This window comes from Macaca nemestrina, chromosome 4 (genome assembly GCF_043159975.1).
Source record: "Macaca nemestrina isolate mMacNem1 chromosome 4, mMacNem.hap1, whole genome shotgun sequence".
Lineage (NCBI taxonomy): Eukaryota > Metazoa > Chordata > Mammalia > Primates > Cercopithecidae > Macaca > Macaca nemestrina.
In genome coordinates this window covers 77932081-77955373 of record NC_092128.1, presented here as the reverse complement: position 1 = coordinate 77955373, position 23293 = coordinate 77932081, and the positions used below count along the sequence as shown (strand labels likewise).

General features: G+C 36.8%; 1 protein-coding gene across 1 annotated transcript in view; it reads left to right on the top strand.

Moving 5' to 3' along the window:
- LOC105475566 (collagen type XXVIII alpha 1 chain) overlaps nt 1–23293 on the top strand; it is a 184552-nt gene that overhangs the window by 29814 nt on the left and 131445 nt on the right. Inside the window, exons 12-13 of the mRNA XM_011730931.2 lie at nt 15620–15688; nt 16808–16876. Coding sequence (XP_011729233.2) covers nt 15620–15688; nt 16808–16876 — 138 coding nt within the window. The remainder of the gene's footprint in view (nt 1–15619; nt 15689–16807; nt 16877–23293) is intronic.

The following is a 23293-nucleotide window of genomic DNA, read 5'->3' as shown; positions in this document are numbered from 1 at the left end:
AGCCATTATCTAGAATCTTTGCTGTGTTTCCTTCTTACTCCTGATTTTTATTTATTTTATGGTTCATTGGAAACCGAAAAGCAATAACAAGTGACACAATTCAAACCACTCTATTTCTCAAATGTAATGCCACCTCAATATACAGTTTATAGGGGAAGGAAATTTACAATTGTTATACCAACAGAAATCAAACCTTTTTTAATTACAGGGAATTCTCAACCATCAGCACCATGCTTGTAATATCAGTCCACAGAAAACCAGCCAAGACAGATAGGGAGGGGTTGAATACAAGCCATGCAGAACAAAAAGATGCAGATGGGAGGGGTCTTTAAAAGCCTGGTTATAAGGCTCTCTTTTCCAATGAGAGTGACCATTAATTTGCTAAAACAAGCTTTTTTAGTTCCTTTTTAACTCTTCTCAATGTTTAGTAGATTTCACGGACATAGTAAATATCCAGTAAATGGTGTCGACTTAGTGATTTGAGTGGTATGAAATTTGTGGCAGTAATAAAAGCAGAAGATGCCATCCTCAACTGACCCTAAAGAAAGCCAGATTTTTAAGGGTGATATTAAACTGAGGTTGTAGGGAGCAGTTGGGCTACTTGAGACAGAGGAAAGAGAGTGACAAGTATAGTATTTTTATTGACATAATGACAGTGTGTGATTTACCAGGCCACTTTTAATTGGCAAATTAAAATAGAATGGGCTTCTCAGCAGGCATGTGCTTAGGCTTCATCTGGGGAAACTGTCTTTTTCACTTCTTGCCTACGATTAATTCTCTCTGGGGAAAGAAATGGCCTTGTTGAATATTGATGAACAGAAGTTTTCATAAAATTGCGTTGGCTACAGGTACAATCCTACAGTAAGAAAAAAATATATTTTGACAGCTCACACAATTTTTAGAATTACTTGATTACCTAAGATGATAATTTTCATGTTTGTGAAAAAGAGGCTTAAAGTCAGGGATCAGAGCTGGGGTTTGCAGTAGTGATAGAAGTATAGAATGTTTGAGCCACTAGCGATGTTAGAGATCATACTGGCTTAGCGTTTTCATTTTGGAAATGAGAAATAAAGCCTGGAGATCAAATGGCTTGCCTGAAGCAGGGTCCCAGTGAGGTCCCATCATCTGTAGAGGGCACTGAGGTGGTGCTGGCCTGGAAATAGTGCCTGTAGCTTTGGGTGATGCAGGTTGTGGCTGACAGTTGTGGTGGTATGGTAGGGAATGGTCCATAAAAAGGTGCTCCTCCTCCTCCTTTTCTTCTTCTTCTCTCTCTCTCTTTTTTAGAGATAGGATGTTGCTCTGTTGCCCCAGCTGGAGTACAGTGGCATGATCATAACCAACTGTACCTTGAATTCCTGGGCTCAAGCAATTCTCCTGCCTCAGCCTCCAAAATAGCTAGGACTAGAGGCACACACCACTGTGTCTGACTAAATCGTAAATTTTTTTTTTTGTAGAGATGGGCTCTCGCTTTGTTGCCCAGTTGAGTCTGGAATGCCTAGCCTCAAGGGATCCTCCTGCCTTGGACTCCCAAAATGCTGAGATTACAAGTGTGAGCCACCATACCTGGCTCAATTCTTTATGTCTAATAGTGTTATCACTTAGGGTTAAAAATTATTTCAATAAAATTTACTTTTTAATTTCAACAGTGCATTAATTTTTAATAATGCATCAAGTGTGTTTTGGGGGGTTGGTTATAATTTTTCTGACATAATAGCACTTTGTGGTTGACTTTTACAGCATAATCATAAAAGGAGTCATTTTTCCAAAAGCATTTGAGCACTTCATCAATTTCCCAAGGGCCTCTCTTTTGTAAAATATACATGACATAAAATTGCCACTTAAGTTTTAATCACAAAGTTCACTGCCAAGTGAACAAAGTTCATTGCCAATTGAAAAGCTGTCAATTTCTAGGGGATGTTGGGGATTGCTGGGAGTCTATGAAGTGGGTGTGAGTTTCCCCTTTTCCCTCTAGTCATAGTTCTGGTTTAAGGTCTTGACTTTCTTACTTTGAAACTATTACTAACTTCTATATAATTTCTACTACTCTTTGGATCTGTTAGCTGGAGATTCATGTCATATTGATCATCAGCTATTTTTTTCATTTCATACATTTATTAGTATACTGTCGTAAAAGTCAGTTTTCAGGGAATGATTTCATCTTGCCTCCCAGAAGGTACTATACTTTGAAGACATAATAAACTATTTTTGTTCCTCAATCTGGAAATAATATTTTATAGTGACATTTACTTTTATCCATTATCATTTTATTAGACAATTTTAAAAGAAGCTGCTTTTGCAATTTGTGCAAAGAAACCCTCTAAAATTCAGTAATTCTGTATTCTCTAATGGGCACAAGGAAGGTTATTTATTTTGAAACTTCTATAGTAGCTAACATTTATTTTTTGTATATTTATTATGTATAGGTAAAGTTTTAAATACTCATTTAATACTAATACCACCTTTTGAGACATGATCTATTCTTATTTCTGTTGTACAGATTAGTCTACTAAGGCACAAAGAGTTTAAGCAATGGGTCCAAGGCTACAGAGCTAGTAAGGGACAGACTGAAGATTGAAACCCAGAAGTCTGCTCTTAGCTACCATATTATATTTATCCCTGTAGGAAAAATTGCTGAATTTCCTGAATATTTGGTCTGAAATAAATGCATTTCTTTCTGACAGTATGTAAAGTTCTATCTGTCTTGCCTTCTGGTGAACTCTGGCTAGGGACAACAGTTTGTTGAAAGGTGCATTTCCACCAGGTTTTAATGTTCATCTGAAAGTGCAGGAAAAAGGAAGGGAATATCTTGGGAGAAAGAAAAGCAGTAATGCTAATTGTGCATTTTCGAATATTATATTTCATATAAGACCTTAAAATAGAAACCTTTAGACTTGTAACATTTGTAAAGATTCCATGAGAGGTTCTAGATAGGGCCTGCCTATGTCTATGAATTTACGAATGGTCTTTCTCTTGAATTACACTCACTTTCTGTTGCTTTAGGGATTGACTTTTCTTCATTAAAGGGTTTTCAGAAAAGGTGGCCAAAGAACAAAAGGAAAAAAAATAACGTGTTAAATCAGGAAAAAATGTGCTCCTGGCCCCGTTTCACAGATTATTTCTGTCAATAATACTTTCCACATGTAAAGTAGCTCCTAGTCTGCCCTGAATGACTTTGTTACCTTAGCAACAAAACATAGATGTTTCTCAGAAAGAAGCCTCAGCTCAGAGTCCACCTCAGCCTCTACCACACATGAAGGTCATCTCGTGGCATTCACAAGAACATCTCGGCCAGGCACGGTGGCTCATGCCTGTAATCCCAGCACTTTGGGAGGCTAAGGTAGGTGGATCAAGAGGTCAGGAGTTCAAGACTCAAGACCAGCCTGGCCAAGATGGTGAAACTCCGTCTCTACTGAAAGTACAAAAATTAGCTGGGCATGGTGGCGGGCACCTGTGATCCCAGCTACTCAGGAGGCTGAGACAGAGAGTTGCTTGAACCCAGGAGGCAGAGGTTGCAGTGAGCTGAGATCGCACCACTGCACTCCAGCCTGGGCGACAGAGTGAGACTCTGTCTCAGGAAAAAAAAAAAAAAAAAAAAGGTTGGAACATCTCAATAGTCTCTGAAATCAGAATTGTAATCACACAGGTGCCCAAGACGCCTTATCCCTGAGACCAAACTGAAATTGTGACTTAGGAGAGAACACTGTGCTCTGAGGAAAGACTGAACCCCTAAAAACTCAACGCCACTGCCTTCTATGGGGCTGTCATGGTGGCTCAGGTTGCAATCACATCTCACTCTTGAAAAAGGCCTTTAATTACTAGGAAGAATGGCTCATGATTGGTAGGCCTTTCAAGTCACAGAGGACAAGTTACCAAAACTAATTTTGAACAAATCAACCCAGTGGAACACTGGGTTTGCCCAGCCTATATTAGGTAATTTTTGCCATTTTCTTGATGTCTTTCTGAGGTTATATCTGAAGGGCATTTCCTTCTCAAATCTCATGCAAATCCACTCTTTCCAAGACTCTCTTTGTGCCTTGGGAGGAGGGACTGCACAGTGGCATGTGCAGGAAGCAGCTGGTGACATTTCGAAGTATCCCAGCGTTAGAGCTTCAAGGCCTAAAGGGCACAAGGAGATATCCCTGATGTTTTTTTCCAAATGGAAAGTACCATATGCTAATCCTCAAACAGTTAAAAAATACTGCAATATTATATATTTATCTTAAAAGATGAATTGCCTCCCTTCTCCTAACTCCTTCCATTGTTCTACTCTAGGACATTCATAATATTCCTGCAGGATATTTGTCCTAAGTGTTTTTTCTTGCTGTACAGTCAAGTGTAAGAAACTTAGCATTCTTTTACCTATGATACTTTGTCTTACTTTATGTTCAATTTAAGCTTCTGCGATATTAAGAAAATCCATAGAGAAATAGCACTAGACCGGTCCAGTTTAATAAATGGATATGGTCAGGGTAAATGACTTAAACATTCATCCAAAATGGACAAAAGACCTACTATCAGTGAATGAACTACAACCATGCTTGAAGAAGAGCTCATTGCACAAAGGGTGATAAGGGTAGTACATGAAACATTTAGTTCACCCTAAAGTTTGCACCACACCACAGTTTTTGGATACCCTACTTTTCTGAATCCTACTTTGTCAAGTTTCCATCCCAGTTTCTGAGGTTCCCAAGCAAAGGATATATTTTTCAGGTTAATGATATACTAATGAGGAGATTAAGTAAACAATAGCTAGATGTACAGACCCTGAACTTAAAACTGTAAGCATACTAAACATCCCTACACAACATCCTGTTTTCTTTAAAGTGTTCTATGAAAAAGGGTTTTGGCAAGAGGGCTAGCTGTCTTCCCTTCAGATATTATATCAGGAATGCATGTGTGGGTATTTCTGAGAACTGGAAGTGTGCTAATCAATTTTCTCTCCTTTGAGCTTCCACGTATTATACCATTAAACATTCCTAGTCTTCTTTCAGATAGGAATCATTGGCAGAAGAACTGGACAGATATGAACAGGTCCATCACTATTTTTAAAAAGTCTAAATCAGAAGATTTGGGAACAATGGGTCAGGAACACCACTATCTGGGGAGATTTAAAAATTCTGCTTTGCACACTCATTCACACACATTTACATGAAGCAACAAGTATTTCTTGAATGAATGAGTGAATAAAAGGTTTTAAATATAATGAGTGGTCAACAGTATCATACTGAAGACAGGTCATGTGTGCAGTTGCCTATGTGGTAACTTAATTTGGCAATATTGAGGTCATTGGGAAGCTTTGAAAGAATACTTTCAGTAGAAGGGTCAAGGAGATGGCAATGAGTCATGGAGAAAACCAGAGAGAAGGATGTAGCAGTCAGGAATACTGACCATTCTTCTAACATGGTTGGGTAATAAAGACAAACAGGACAGTGTTGACCCCCCATCAAAAGCTTCCTGTGCATTAAATAATCCAATGTGTTACTTCTACTTTCTTCTAAAAGTGGCATGAAGACTTGGGGCTTAATTTCTTATTTTTTTTACAGTTTCTTGTGTACAACTTAGAGTCTTACATTTTCTATGTCAATATTTTCATTAGAACAGAAATCATTAATGAAGATTTAGTAGTTTTAAAAATACATTCTTATTTTGGTCATTATTTAAGTACTTGGTTTGGCTCAAAATTAGCTTAGTAGCTAGGTCAACCTACTGAACATAACTAATGTTTCCAGTTGCGGGTTGGAAGTAGTTCAACATCACAAATATGAACAACTATAAAGAATTTTAAACTTTCTCCTCAAACAAGCATCTTGTGTAGATATATTTCAGTTCTTATGTAACTCAAAAACCTATTTCCTAACATCATGATGTTGCTTTCAACCACTTAAAAAGTCATGATTTGTAACAGGATATAATTCCTTATAATTTATCACTTGAAGTGAAGTAAATCAAGTGAAAACATGTAGACACCTATATTTCTTGGTAAAGAATAATTAATCAAACAAAAAACTGTTTTAAGTTCACAATTCTCTTAACAGAATGACTATATTTTTGGCTTCATGTAAAGCATTTTAAGAATAGGGTACTTGAACATGTCAGCTTTTCTAGTTGTCCAAAAACAATAATTTGCTTTCTGGTTCTTCTGGCAGGATAACAACTTTGAACAAGGTTGTGACTGCTCAGTGTATAGGAAGAATCCCTTTACCATTTTAATTATAAATAGCTGTTAAATGAAGACTCATAGTCAAGCTGCCAAACGATGTGAATGTTTTTCCTTCAGAGATGTCAAAGTCTAAATGCTATTTCTGTTCTGGGCCTAATTAAAGGGAAGGAATCATTAGTAATCCAGCAATTCTTGCTGTAGAGAAGGCTTTGACCTACATGCACATCTGCCCACCAAGACTCTAAATGAGCTTATTAACTCGTTTGACGCAAGACAACTGATAGTGACAACTTGAAGTGGCTGCCAGAACATGTGGGATGTCAGCCAATAGCTTCAAGGTAGATGATTTCTATTCCCAAATTGCTGATGCATGTGGTTCTCAGCAGATGGGGTATATATACTCTGTGTGTGTGTGTGTGTGTGTGTGTGTGTGTCAGGTAAAAGCTCTGATGGACCAAGGAACTGAAAATGCTGCCACAAAGTGGCTGAGTCTAACCTGCATGCATAGTCAAAGGGGGGCACTAATGTGGAACAGGATCAGCCACTGCAGTGTCCTCAGAGGGATGTCAGAATGTTTTCTTTGTAATTACATTAATGTCCTTATTTATTTCAAGTAAGTTGCAATAGCAAGTTTGTAACAGAGAAAATTAATTGTATTCCAAGGGTGTTTTTATTGTGGTAAAATATATAATAACATAATATTTATTATTTGAACCATTTGTAAGTATGCAATTCAGTGGTATTAAATACATTCACAATGTTGTATAACCATCACCACTATCTATACCCAAAACTTTTTCATTGTCTCAACATAAACTCTGTACCTATTAACCAATAACTCCCCACGTTTCCCTCCTCCCAGTCTCCAAGGGTGAGTTTTTAAGAAACATTATCACACTGTCATATGCACTCACCTGCTCTCATAAATCAATGGCCTTGTTTTTAGGTTAATGGAGCATGTCCATCCTGAATTTTTACCAGCAACTCATTTTGTGCTGGAGGATTCGAAACAGTGTCTTCTAGAGCTGCGATTCTCAAAAGCTCTCCTAATGGGCTGCTGACTGGTCCTTCCTTTTAGGGAAAATTACTTGCATTTTCTTAGATTTTGTTAAATATAATGAAGTATGACTTTCCTATTAGTTGAAACACATTAATTGCCATGTTTGTAGGCCAAACACTACCAAATATTATCAATTTCATGTGGTTAAACTCAATAGCATTCTAGAAGATGAGTTAAGAGTTACTAAAATGTGGTTCAATATAATTTTTATGATATTCTTCACCAATTCATTGTTATTACGGAGTTTTTTCTGCTTTAGAAAGCGCAAGTAGGTAGAATATGTGGACTGGACTTTTTCTCTTACTTAAGTAGCTGGTATTCAAAAAAGATTTTAGTTGGAGATTTGACATAATAGTTGTTCCAAACTCAGTACAGTTCACTTACTGGTTTGTATGTAGATTTACCTTGTGTGATCACAGTATTGCCAGTTATAATTTACATTACTTTTAACATTAAGTAACAACCAGGTAGACTTTATGTACCTGAAATAGCATGTGCATCAGCTTGGATAAATTATATTTCCTCTTGGCTTATATTTTATTTTAGAGATGCTTTGTCTTCATATGATGGATTTTCAGTTATGAGTAGATTGTAATTATATGACGTTTATATTTTTCATCCTGTAATAAAGATATGAATTTAGTCTGCGGTCATACAATTTTTCAAATACTTTAAAAGAAGAATTGAAAAGTTTCAAGAGGCAGTTTGGCATAGTGGTTGAGAGTACTGGCTTTAATGTCAAACTGCTGGGTTTCAAACCCAGTCGTATATTTTACTGGCTGTTTGATTTGGGCAAGTTACTTTACCTCCCCATGACTCAGTCTTCACATTCATGGGGTAAGTTAATAATAGTAGCTACTTCTTAGAGGTGTGGTGAGGATTAAATGAGTTAATACATGTCAGTCACATAGAGCAGCACTTGTTGCATAGTAAGTGCCATATGTGTTGGTCATTTTAATTAAGTAGTTAAGTATTTTGACAACTGTCTTTATACTAATGTACACTAAGTTTATTCTGATAAATTTTCTAAAAACAAGCCTTTTATAACACAACACTTCCTCTGAAATGAGAAACTTGGTGCTAAAAATGGAGCTTGATTTAACAAGTACTTGATAAATATTCACCCCTTCCTTCCTTCTTTCCTTTCCTTTCCTTTCCTTCCTTCCTTCCTTCCTTCCTTCCTTCCTTCCTTCCTTCCTTCCTTCCTTCCTTCCTTCCTTCCTCTTTCCAAAAGGAGGCTTTCTTGACCTTTCTTCCAAATCTCTGTATACAGTTATCACTTCACTGAGTTTCAGCTGAGAATGTATCCTGACCATACTTGAACCATTCTGCACCTACAAAATGCTCATCTATCATTTTCTTCCATTTGGAAAGCATTAGATATATGCAATAAAACTTAAAATATTAAAGTTGGTGCCATACATATCTGGGAAATGATTTTTAAAAGTTGCTAAAACATCTTTGTAATGTTAAGAAAATATGATAAAATTGTTCATAATTGTATTATCAAAAAAGGGTAAAGTTCTGTCCTCAATTCAGTCTTGGATAACCATTTTTTATGTATTATCTTAGAGAAATGAAGGATTTGCTTTTGGTTAGAATCAGTACCAGGGATAGGGAATATTATTTGGTTTTCTTAGCTGAATTTTCCTCTTCATTGTGGTTTCATTACTCTTTCAGCTAAAAAAAAAAAAAAAAAAAAAAGATTAATTGTGTCTGGGTGAATTGGTAGGAGAAATTGTGTAATAGGTACTTGATATCATTATGTGATTTATATACAGTTGCTCCTAGTTGAAAACCTAAGCAAACCACAGGGAACTCCAGAGGAGCATTTCTACACCCACAGCTCCTTCAACCTAGAACAGGTTTCCAGTTTTGTTCACCTCCCGCAGCTAGCAGAGCCCCTGCTCCCTAGTCAATGCTCAGTAAATGTTTGCTGCATGGATGATTGAGTGAACGATAGTAATGAGGTAAACATTGAGAATGCAAAGCTGAACAAAATCATATGCATCATCCCTACAGTCTAGTGGGGAGGAGATGGAGAACATTCAATGCAAAGTTGCAACTGTAATGAATGCTCAGAAAAAAAAAAAAACCGGTGGTATCAATACTAAAATAGCGATTTCATCTTATCAGAAAAACCCTTCTTGAAGCCATGCTGCTTAACATAAGATCTGAAGGGTAAGAATCACTATGAAAGAGAGAGGTAAGAGCATCCCAGACAGACAGAATAGACTGTGCAAAGATTCTGTGGCAGGAGGAGCAAGGCAAGTACAAGGAATTCAACAAAAGCCAACGTTGCTGGGGTGGGGAGCGAAGAGGTGACTGATGACAGATGGAATGGAGAGGCAGGGCCTTGTAAGGAACTCTGTCTTAGGGAAAGGCCTCAGAAGATTTTACTCAGATTAAAATTAAAATTAAAAAATTGCTCTGCAGCAGTGGAGGGAATAAATTGGAGCATGCTAGAGTGGGTGCGAGTAGAGTACTAAGGACTTCGTTGTACTCTGAACAAGAGCTATTATCAGTTTGCTGTAGACTGGAGAGGTGTGGTAGAGGACTGAAGTGGATGGATTAGAGAGAGATTTAGGAGGCATATTGATAGGTGTTGGGATGCATTGCATATGGTGGCAGAGGGAGTGGGAGGTGTCACGAATGACCCCTAGGTTCCCGTTTGACACAGGAGGGATTCTGGTGCCCTTCCCTGAGGTGGAGAACACTGGAAGATGACTATATTGGGGAGTGAAAGATGACAATTTGTCTTTGGAAATGATGAGTCTCTTTTTGAAATTCTCTTTTTCCCCAACTCCCTACAAGACATCTCTATATTCTTCCACTCCCACCTGACTTAAAGGTTGGTCCTGTTCATGGTTCTGACCTGAGCATTCAACCTCGTTAATCACTCTAAACCGCACTGCCCAATAAGGTAGCCACATGTGTCTACTGGGCACTTGAAATGTGGCTGGTCCAAACTGAGATGTGCTGTAAGTATAAGATATACATCAGATTTCAAAGACTTAGCATCAAAAGATAGTAAAAAATAATTAATACTTTAAAAAGTATTGATTACATGTCAAAAAGATAATATTTTCTATTTATTGAGTTAAGTAAAATTTATTAATTATAATTTACCTTTTTTATTTCTTAATGTGGCTAGTAGAGAATTTGAAATTGCAAATGTGGCTCACTGTCTACTTGCATTGGACCATGCTGCTCCAGACAGTGGCCCTAGTGTCACCTTGTTTCTGGCCTGTTAGGCTCACAGGGCTGCTGACTGTCCCTAGAACATTTAACATCATTTTATGCCTCATACTCTTACTTTTGTTTCTTTTCTTTTCCATCAGATTAGCTATGATTCCTACTTCTTTGTTTGGATCAAACATCTCCTCTACTATATGAAACTTTCCCAATTCCTTAAGGTAGAATTAAACATTTCTGCCTCAGAGTCTTATGTATTCTGTTAATATCTTTATTATGCTAATTCACATGCTTGTATTTTATTTTATATTCATTTGTCTCTCCAGGCAGATTGTAAGCTTCTGCAAAGTGCAGGTGCAATCTGATTTATGTCTGTAATTAGGTAACCTGATATTCAATTATAGACATAAATTGTTATTTACCTATTATTAGTTTGGTGCTCAAAAAAGGTCTGGTGAATAACAATTAAATCTCTACATATTAAACAGGTGTTGTGTGACTGGTTATGACTTAGATGTTTTGCAGACAATATCTTGAATCCTCTCAACAATGCTACAAGGCAGATATAATTATCCTCATTTTGCATATGGAGATCTTGCAAAAGCTCAAATTGTTAGTAAATGATAGAACCAAGGTTCTACAAGACCAAATGATTCAAAGTCATGGTTTTTTTCCCTGTGACTCCATGCATGAAGAGCTGGGTGTGCTGGCTTACACCTGTAATCCCAGCATTTTGGGAGGCCAAGACAGAAGAATCACTTGAGGACAGGAGTTTGAAAAAAAACCCGAAACCCAAAACTTATTTCCTATGATTGTTAGAAGATTAAATGAGATAATGTATGTAATATGTCTGGGCAGTGCTGATAAATAGTAGGTTTTATTAAACATTGGCTTCCTGTCCTCTTGAAGCCCATAGCATGGGTGTTCTTGATTTCTGAGAAGGACCAAGGTGGTTTACCTAAACTTTTTGCTGCCTCCACACACGCTCACACTCACATTCACACACATTCACACTGACATGGAGGTAATGAGAAACAGATTCTTTCTGGGGCTACTCATTTTAACCCAGACCTCTTTGTTATACTTGCCTGTTGGTAAATGCCTCTGATGACAAATGAAAGTACAGTAGAGAAATAATTAGTAGTACTGTGGGCATGCAATCTTTTGGGCATGCAATCTCTCTCTCTTTGTGTGTGTGTGTGTGTGTGTGTGTGTGCGTGTGTGTGTGTGTGTGTGTGTTGCTAAGGGCTGGGGTAGGAATATTAACAGGAAAGGAATCATGCCTGCCGTCTTACCAGGGCTCTGCCATCTTGGCAAATTCCCAGAAATCATTCTGAGTAGAGTGCTTACTCTTCCCTCCCTGTTTTGTTTTTACCCAGACAGCATATTTTAGAGTCAGGACCACTTTCTTTACTACCTCAGGATTCTCTGTAGGAAAGAAAAAGGGGAAATGGGAAGGGAATAAACATGACCTGTAGACCAATACTGTTTTGTGGATCCTACCTTGAGATACCAGGCTCCTGAGAAATAAATCTAAGCAAGTGAAATGTGAAGCTACATTGCTAAGGGGCTGTGTTCAGGTAAGGCAGAGCAATCCCTCTGTAGTCTTCAGATCCCTGTAACTCCCTTGCGAAGCAATATTAAGATATTACTCAGTTGCTCTTGGTACTTGATGAAGGCTAAAGGGATTTCATGGGCTTAAGGTAAGAGATCTGCTTCTACTCTTGATTCTCCTGGTCCATACATTTCAAGGTAATGACCAAACAAATTTCTTGTCATCAACCTGGGCTCTTGGTTTGTTTCTGATCAAACATCAGATAAGTACCAAGTAAGGAAGAACTTCCACTACTCAAAAAATCCTCAAATTCTCTACCAAATATATAATTTAGATGCCTTCTGACCCATTACAGAACCAATGCTACATATAGAAGGGATAAAAAATGAATAGAATAAGTGAATTCAGGGCCTTGTATTGTTATTATTATTATTTTTTTAGTCAGCCAAATTCAACAGTGGGTAGATGTTATTATTGTATTTTAATGGTATTATATATACATGTTATATAATATATACATACTTAAAATTTTTTATTTCAATAGTTTTTGGAGTACAAGTGGTTTTGGTTATATGAATGAATTATATTGTGGTGAGTTCTGAGATTTTAGTGAACCCATTACCCGAGTAGTATATGTTGTACCGAATATGTAGTTTTTTATCTCACACCCTAGTTTTAAATGGTATGTTTTATCTCTCAAGCTGGTCCCTTAAGTTTAGGAACTATGTCTTCAGCTTCTTTGAATTTTACTTCATGGCATTCCACATAGCAAGTACCTGGTGTCATTTGCTGAGTGATAGAGACAGTCACTCATATGTGACCTGTATAACTGACAAGGAGATACCAACTTGAATGGGGAGCATAAGTTATAAGAAAAAGGCATTTGGAAGCGAAAATTTGGAATCTCTAGACAGCTAAATATTCTCTAGCACTTGATTAAACTGTGAGATTAAGTAAACGGGTCGGGCGCAGTGGTTCACGACTGTAATCTCAGCACTTTGGGAGGCCGAGGCAGGTTGATCACTTTAGGCCAGGAGTTTGAGACCAGCCTGGCCAACACAGCAAAACCCCATCTCTATTAAAAGTACAAAAATTAGCCAGGAGTGGTGGCGGGCGCCTGTAATCCCAGTTACTCAGGAGGCTGAGGCAGGAGAATTGCATGAGCCCCGGAGGCAGAGGTTGCAGTGAGCCGAGATCACGCCATTGCACTCCAGCCTGGGTGACAGAGGCAAAAAAAAAAAAAAAAAAAGAAAAGAAAAGAGAGAGAGAGACAATGAGAGAGAGAGACAGAGACAGAGATTAAGTAAACAAGTTCAAATTTAGTGAGAACTTTTATGTCTGATATTGTGAAGCAAGATAAATTCCATGGCTAAAAACATATAAAATGAGAATGTCAGTCACCTGGCTGCTCAGAAAACTTAATCAACATAGAAAAACAAGTACAACCTTAGGAGTTTAAGGGAAAAAATATTTGCCAGACTGACTTGTACGCAACAGGATGCACAGTAAGTACTTTTGAATTCAATCCACTTAAATATCAAAGGATCATAAATGTGGATGACTCGTTTTGAGGCAGGATTCCTTTGTTTTAAATCACCCTGAGCCTGGGCATATCTTTTGGGGAGCTGGTTTGACTCTGACCCTTCTTAGCCCTTCTCTTTCCCTTTTGCAATTGGTCAAAGTCAACAGACTTTTTTTTTTTTTTTTTTTTTTTTTAATAGATGGAAGCTTGCTCTGTCACCAAAGCTGGAGTGTGGTGGCGTGATCTTGGCTCACTGCAACCTCTGCCTCCTGGGTTCAAGCAATTCTCCTGCCTCAGCCTCCCGAGTAGCTGGGACTACAGGCACATGCCACCAGGTCCAGCTAATTTTTTTTTTTTTTTTTTGTATTTTTAGTAGAGACAGTGTTTCACCATGTTGGCCAGGCTGGTCTTGAACTCCTGACCTCAAGTGATTCACTTGCCTTGGCCTCCCAAAGTGCTGGGATTACAGGCATGAGCCATCACATCTGCTACAGACTTCTTAAAGTAAAGCAATGTCTTTACTATATCCACAGAACATTGCTCTGGTTACTAGGTGTCCCTTCCAAAATCACAAGCTTCTGGGGCGAATTGAGACTTTAATATTTCTGAAAATTCCTTTATCTCCCATCATCTCAGAGAAGGCTTGTTTCACTTTCCTGTTTCATTTTACTGTTGGTTAGTGAAAGCATGAAGAGAGAAATCTTTGGGTTGAATGAAATTTTAAATAGCAAATATTCATTAGCTGAAACATAAGAGTGTTCAGAAATCTTCCTTAGCATAAATTAAAGGTACATGTAAAAAACTGGAAGGAAATATACGACAATTTTATAGTATTAATAGTTATAGATAGGTAATTTAAAATTTTCTTTGCATGCATGCTTTTTAATATATGACCATTTTCTACAATGACACATATTATTTTGATAAACAGAAAAAAATAATATTATGAGAAGGGGAACTGGAGTCAATAGCCACTCCCCTTCCCCTATCATCATGCTACAGGGCTTAAAGCCCGAGAGACCTAAAGAGCTGTAACTGTGTAAGTGGTATTCAGGTGTGAGTTTGGGCTGGCCAGGTAATCTCTCTGGGACTCAGGTTTCTCACCTGTGAAATGTAGGGATTTGAGTGCAATGGTCGCATCTAGTTCTAAAATGCCTCAATTCTATTATGGGCCTGCCACATCATAGGCTGTTATTATTTCAAAATGCTCTAACTTTGAGTAACAGAAATCTTGAATAATAGTGGCTTAAATCATAAGAACTCTTGCTGTTGAGTAAACAGAATATTTGAAGACAGGTAGTCCAGGACTGGATCAGTTGCTCATTGAGGGTATCCAGGAGCCAGGCCTCTTCAACTGCTGGTTTTTGTTCTAGAGATTGCTGCCTCATAGTTACAAGAGAGTTATCACATCTCTCTGTAGGAAAGAAGAGGCAGAGGCTGTTTTCTCCTTTGCATCCAGTAAGGTCCTTCACATCTCGTTTGTCAGAATTGAGCCATGTGACCAACTGAGATAAATCAGTGACAAAGGAAAGGAGATTCCCATCTTGCATTAGGCCAATGATCATTCATACTACACCTCTGAGAGCAAAGAACAGCTGCCCACCGACTGACTCAATTAGGGGTTTATCAGCAGGGAAGGAAAGCTGAGAAAGGACAGCCACAGGGGAGGAAACAAAATATGTCTTCCAGAGCACTTAAATATTTGTGAATGAATGAGTGATGGCCACGTTATGCCTGTTATGACTCCTGAAAACACTTGACTTTATGGGCCCCTTCCTCCATAAAAATATTTAAAAATTATATTTATGAATGCAAGCTGGATTCATTGTTATATAGTCATTATGTTTATTTTTATTTTGAATCAAAAAATTACAATTGGAACATATTTGCAGGCTCCTAAAAGTATTGAGGACCCAGACACTGTGACTACTGTGCCTAGTGGATAATTTGATCTTGCGTCTGTGTTTTCTTTCCAGATGAATTGTAAAAAATTGAGGGCAGGCATGATGTACTAGATTTGTTGTTGCTCTCAAGGCCCCTATTGCAAAAGCATACATCTAAGAGCTGCTTAATCAATACTATTGAGTTGACTTAACATATAACTGATGTCACTGTTTCTTCCTCCAGGGTGAGCCAGGTCCTCCTGGTCCTTATGGTTCTCCAGGAGCTCCTGGAATTGGACAGCAAGGTATTAAGGTAAAGATACTTGTCTTTTTGCCCATTGATGACTATTGAATTTATTGTAGGGCCTGGGGGAGCTGTGATTTGAACTCCATTTGGCCTAAACCCAATAGACACAAGGAGGCTTCCTGAAGTTACTTCATTTTATATGCTTGGACACAGCAATGTGCTTGTCAGGGGCAGTTACCACAAGAGTAATTAATGTATTTTAAAATTTTGTTGGAATGAAAAACTTACTTGTCTCCAAATACCCACCCTTTTACCAAGGTACATGTAGTTCTATTGAGTTTTCATGGACTTTAAACATTTACATGCAAATATGTTATTGGTAAGTGAAACAGCTTAACACATCAGCAATCATGGTTCACATTGAAAAAGCATAAAGGGGCAGAAATCATAAGGGCCACGGCAATGAATAGGTCAATGTTGGCAGAGAGGTTTATAGAGAACTAGAAAGGGAAGGAAGGAACATCCATCCTGTGAGGCTCTACATTATGCAGGATATAAAAAAGCAGAAGTGCCTATTTTGAATGGCTTTTCTAAGTGGTTGTGACAGTAAGATTTTGATGCAGGATTAAAATAGGAAGCAGTACAAAACAGTGTACTTTGAATGTAATTGAATATCCCCATGTATTGCATTTCAACAATAAGCACATTGAGACTCCAGGAAAGGTGGAGTTTATGTTGGCAGAGTTATGGAGAAGTTTTCTGGAAGAGATGAAGTCTGAAAAGAGCTTAAAGGAGAGGTGAAGTAGGATAGAGTGGGGACAAGGAAGGGGTGACATTCCTGGATGGTGGCAAGAGGACAGGGCACAGCACACGCATTGTCAGCTTAGTCAGCTCAGTAACAAAATGCATTGCCACACAGTGTGTCCTGCCAATTCTTACACAGTATTTTGTGAAAGCTGAAAATGCTGAATTACATTTGGACAAGAAGAGATAATAAACATTTTAGGGTAATTTGTTCACTTAAATTCGAGCTATTTCTCTTCGTCTAGAATTTTTTACCTTTATGAATATGCAAATTTTGTCTATTTTGCTATTTATCCTTGTTGAAATTTTGAGATAACTTTGTGCTATGTTTATTCTTTATTTAAAATCTCAAGATTTCATTCTATTATTTCTTTCTCTTAGGGAGAAAGAGGCCAAGAAGGAAGACCGGGAGCTCCAGGACCCATTGGAGTTGGTGAGCCTGGACAGCCAGTAAGTAGCAAAAATTCTAGATGGAATGAAAAGGACAAATATAGTTTTTGCTTGTTCTTTCTGGTTAGAATAAAGAGTCAAATTAATCCACCTTGTATCTACTCTATTTATTTATTTTTTTGGATGGAGTCTTACTCTGTCACCCAGGCTGGAGCACAGTGGTGCGATCTCGGCTCACTGCAACCATCACCTCCCGGGTTCAAGTGATTCTCCTGCTTCAGCCTCTAATTAGCTGGGACTACAAGTGCACGTCACCAGGCCCAGCTAATTTTTTTGTATTTTCAGTAGAGATGGTGTTTTTCTTGTTGGCCAGGCTCATCTCGAACTCCTGAGCTGAGGTGATTCACCCGCCTCAGCCTCCCGACCACCTTGTATCTTTATGAGCAACAAATGAAAATAAATATGAAAGAACCAGATCCAAGTGCTATTTTTCACAACACTTGAAATAGAACTATGTATATATGTATATGTGTAAATATATATGATGTTTACAACCAACTCTCTTTTACTGTAACTTCTTACAAGATTAATCAACTTGAACAATCTTCTTACAAGATTAATCAACTTCTTTCTAGGAAGAAGATCTGGACTCAAGCCTAATGTTTATACTTTATAATGTATTTCTTTGTAACCACAAGAAAAATCACTGAGAATAAAGACTTGGCTCATTATCTAATCCATGAGTATGCTCTAGAGTTAGGATTGATAATGGTAGACAGATAATACCTGTGTTATTCACAACATCTCTTTTATGTAGCTTTGAAGTTTACTGTTGTTGGAGAAGAAAAAATTTCTATTAAAAGACATTTGGAGAGGAAGTAAATAAAATATGATTATTCTGGTATAAGAAGCTTGTTAACTTTTCAAGTAATCATTATTCTCCTAGGGAAAAATAGTAGCTGACTCACTTAGGTACAAATAAAAACAACTGATTGTGGATAGCTGGTCTTTGAAGTTGTCTTTTCACTGCATAGTTCCTCACATGTGTATATTCACAGAAACATATACTTCCTTACTGCAGTCTGTGAGTGAAATGGCAACATATTGTTTAGGTTTAGGCTTTTCACTAATGTCTGAATATACTAATTCAAAAAAGAGAGCATCATATGGAAGAAAAATACACTGGATTAATCATCTAGAGATCAGTCATCTAGTTTCAGTTTCCACTAACTAGATAGTACCATTAAAGATAAACCACGAACTTATTTTGTTCTCTGTTTTGGTTTTGTGTTTCTGCTTAACAAACTTCCTCAGGACTTAGTGTCTTAAAACAATAATTTGTTATTTCTTATGATTTTGCAGGTTGACATGAGAGTTCTGTATAACTTGAAGTCAGATGGAGTGCTAAAATGGCTGGAATGTTAAAAATGGCCTCACATGGCTGGCAGTTTGGTGCAGGTTGTTGTCTGGGAGCTTAGCTGGGGTTGTTACCCAGAGACCTCAGTTCTCCTCCACATGGGCAGCTACAGGTGGTTGCTTGGGCTTCCTCACAACATGGCAGCTTAAATCCAAGCAGGAGTGTTCTAATAGGCAGAAACCACTCATCATGTGAGGCTCAGCCTCAGAAATTATACAGCATCATTTCTGTGACATCTAAAATAAGCCTAGGACCAGCTCAGATTCGAGTGGAATAGAAAAAGATTTCACCCCCTTATGAAGAATATCAAAGAACTTGTGGATGTATTAATTTAGCAAAGTCTCAAATTTTAACTTCTTTAAAATTAAAAGATTGGGTTCTCCTTAGGTCTATGATTTTCAGAGCTGGAAGCATTCTGAAAATGTCAAAGAAATAAATCACAATTATTATTATTATTTTAGAGAGTCTTGCTCTGTCGCCTAGGTTGGAGGGCAGAGGCATGATCTCAGCTCACTGCAGCCTCTGCCTCCCAGGTTCATGTGATTCTCCTGCCTCAGCCTCCCAAGTAGCTGGGATTACAGGTGCCCGCCACCACGCCTGGCTAATTTTTGTAGTTTTTGTAGAGACAGGGTTTCACCATGTTGGCCAGGCTGGTCTTGAACTCCTGACCTCAGGTGATCCACCTGCCTCGGCCTCCCAAAGTGATGGGATTACAGGCATGAGCCACTGTGTCCGGCCTAAAAAATTTTTAAATGTAGATTGATGATTGTTTTTTCCAAAGAACTTTGTGCTTTGCTATTATGTATACCTTCCAAACTCAGAACTAAACTTAAGAATGAGTTTCACTTATTCATTGTTGTTCTTAAAATGTTTTTGTTTTTAAATAATGAAATATTTTAATCATACTGGAAAATCTAGAGAATGAGTTGGTAAACCTCCACTAGGTAGATAATTAAACTTAGTACATTTACTACTCTTGCTTTAGATTTTCTTTAAAAAACATAAAACATTATGGATACAGTAAAGTCTCCCTATCTTTTTCAGACAGTAGAAGAGGAAGAAACACTTATCAACTTATTTTATAAGGCCAGTTTTCCCTTGACACCAAAACAAAATACTAAATATACATAAGAGGAAAACTACAGACCAATATCCCTTGTAAATATGATAGACATAAAAATTCTTAACAACATGCTGGCTAAATAGAATTCAATGTATAAAAAGAATTGTACAGCATGACCAAGTGAGGTTTATCCTATGGATGCAAGTCTGGCTTAATAATTGAAAATTACTCAATGGAATATACCATATTAATAGGCTAAAGAAGAAAGATCACATGTGATCACACCAAATGACACAGAAAAGCATTTGACAAAACTCAAAACCCTAATAAATGCTGATAAATCTCTCATACAAACTCAGAAAATTAGAAATAGAGGAAGAACTTCCTCAATTTCTATGAAAAATCTAGAGCTAATATTACGCATAATAGTGAAAGAATGAATGCATCCCTCTAAGATCAGGAACAAGACAAAGATGTCTGTTCTCACCAGTCTTATTCAACACAGTATTGGAAGTTCTAGCCAGCACAGTAAGACAAGAAAAAGAAATATAAGGCATTGGTATAAAAACAATAAATAAAACTGTCCTTATTTGCAGATGATATGATGGCCTCCATAGAAAATCCCAAGAAATCTACACGAAAACCTCCTAGAATTAACAAGTGAGTTCAGCAAGGTCACAGGATACAGTATCAACATACAAAATCAATTTAATTTCTGTATCCTAGCAATGAACACATAGAAACTAAAATTAAAAGCACAACACCATTTTTAATTGCTAAAAAAGAAAAATACTTGGGTAGAAATCTAATAAGACATGTATAGGACTTGTATAAAACTACAAAACACTGATGAAAGAAATCAAAGAATACTTAATAAATTTAGAGACATGTTTATAGATCAGAAGACTCAACAATATAAAGATGTAAATTCTTCCCAAATTGATGTAAAAGTTTAGTGCAAAAGGTTTTGATATCCCAGCAAGATTCTGTTTAGACTTGGACAGGGATATTTTAAAATTAATATGGAAAGACAAAAGAGCTAGAATAGCTTTTAAAAAACTTCAAAAAGAATGCACTTGGAGAAATTATACTAACTTATCTGGTCTTAAGATTTATTATATAGTCACAGTAATGATGACTGTGTGGTATTGGCAAATTATAGAAATACGATCAGTGGAACAGAATAGAGACTCTAGATTCAGACGTACACAAGTGTAGTCAACAGATTGCAAAAACAATCCAATAGTGGAAACATAGTCTTTTCAACAAATGGTGCTGGCGCAACTGGATATCTGTGCTAACACAAAAAATGAACTTCAATTTAAGTCTCGCAACTTATACAAAAAGTAACTCAAAATGGATCATAGATTTAAATATAAAATGTAAAAACTATAAAACTCTTAGAGTAAAACATATGAGAAAATCTTTAGGATCGTGGGCTTGATGAAGATTTCTTAGACATGTCACCAAAAACATGATGCCCCCTAAAAAGTAATTAATTGGACTTCATCAAAGTGGTAAATGTTTGCTCTGTGAAAGACTCTGTTAAGGGTCTAAAGAGACAAGCTGCTGATTGGGAGAAAATATTCACAAACTACAAATTTACAAAGGATTTGTATTGGGAATACTTTTTAAAAAAAATTCTCAAAACTCAATAATAAATCAAAAATCTAATTAGAAATTGGGCAAAATATCAAATATATATACATATCTCAAGCATATATACATGCACATACACAACTTGGTGTGTATATATCTATATATGTATGCATATACTTGTATATATTTTTACATATTTTGTTTCTATTTTGTGGTTACTAAACTTTAATACGTGTTCTTTTTATTAACTTTCATTTTAGGTTCGGGGTACATGTGTATGTTTGTTATATAGGTAAATTGCATGTCACAGCGGTTTGGTGTAGAGATTATTTCATCATTCAAATAATAAGCATAGTATCTCATAGGCAATTTATCCATCCTCACCCTTTTCTCACCTTCCACCTTCAAGTAGGCCCCAGTGTCTGTTGTTCCCTTCTTTGTGTCCTTGTGTTCTCAATATTTAGCTTCCACTTATAGGTTAGAACTTGCAGTGTTTGGATTTCTGTTTCCGAGTTAGTTTGCCTAGGATAATGGCTTCTAGCTCCATCCATGTTTCTGCAAAGGACATGATCTCATTCTTTCTTATGGTTGTGCAATATTTCATAGTGTGTATGTACCACATTTTCTTTATCCAGTCTACTCTTGATGGGCATTTAGGTTGATTCCTAACATATTTCCTTGACTAACAACTTTGAAATGTCATGAATATTGCCACCTGCTCCTGAAAAATATACTGACCATATGAGACTTTTACTTCAATCATTTCTTCCACTTTCAGAGTATTATTCCTATTGCCTGAGTTCTACTTTATTTTCATCCTACCAAAATTATTTATTATTATTTTTGAACTGTTTAAAGTTAGTGTTTGTATAATTTTACCCATATATTTACCCATTTCTTAGCTGACATAGCTTCCTAAATTTCTCTTTTCTTCTTGGCTGATTTCTTTATTTTTTCAATAAATACTTTTTTTCAGAAGATGTTTTCAGTAAAAGTATGTTAGCACTAAACTCTTTCAGCCTTTGGTTGAAATGCCATTGTTTAGTTTGCTTTGTAAGAATAATTTAGCTGGTGCAGTCTGGATTGTGTACTAATTCCATTGACTGCTGGCAACTATGGTTTCTGTTTCCATGTTTTTAGTCTGTTTATAATTTCTTGTAGTAATTCATTTTTGCTTTAGGCTGCTTTTGCAATATTTTTTTTATTCTTTAGATTTCCTGTAGAGGAATTATGATGCACATAAGTGTAAATATATTTTCACATATATTTTTTCAGATTTACTGTTTCATGAATCTGAGGACTCCATACTTTAAAAAAGTTCTTAGTTATTATTTCTTCAAATATTGTCTTTCCCCATTCTATTTATCAAGAAATCCTTCTAGACATTTGGTTGCAATTGGATAGTTTTCTCAAATCTAATTTATAATCCACAAATTTATCTTCATCAGGTTATAAAATGTTCTTAACTCATTCACTGTAAGTTAAGTATTTTAAAAATTCTTAAAGTTATTTTTAAAAATCTGCCTTTTATTAACTATATTTATTATCTTTTTACTATACTGTTCTTGTATTTTCCACTATTTCCTTAAGACCATTAAGTATTTAAAGTACTGGCTGGGTGTGGTGGCTCACACCTGTAATCCCAGCACTTTGGGAGGCCAAAGCGGTGGATCATGAGGTCAGGAGATTGGGACCATCCTAGCTAACAGAGTGAAACCCCATCTCTACTAAAAATACAAAAAAATAGCCAGGTATGGTGGCGGGCGCCTGTAGTCCCAGCTACTCGGGAGGCTGAGGCAGGAGAATGGCGTGAACCCGGGAGGCAGAGCTTGCATTGAGTCGAGATGGTGCCACTGCACTCCTGGGCAACAGAGCGAGACTCCATCTCAAAAAAAAAAAAAAAAGTATTTAAAGTACTTCTTTTTTGTCTCTATTATTTTATTCTATTATTTGACATTCTTGAGGAGGTTTACATTGTATTAGTTTACTTTAATTCATTGTGAGTTATTTTCTTTTATGTTTTGTACTTTGCCATCTGAATTATTTTCAGCTGGGCTTTAATTGTGGATCCTAAGTTTTCTTAGGATTTGAGAGGAGTTTGTGTTCGTATCTCTTATGTACTCCAGGGATCTCCTTGATGCTAATGTCTTGACTAAGGTGTTCATGAACTACTTAGATAATGTCAATTGAAATCATAAACTCACATACAGCACAGGACCAGCATAGAAATATTTAGTTATTATGAGCCGAAGTCAAGCAGACAAGATTCTTGTCATTCATATCGTTTTGTTGATGGGATGGCTTTTTTCTACTTAGTTCTTTCATTGAATATATACAGATGCTCTTTGACGTACAATGGAGTTACATCCTACTATACCTATCATAAATCAAAAATACT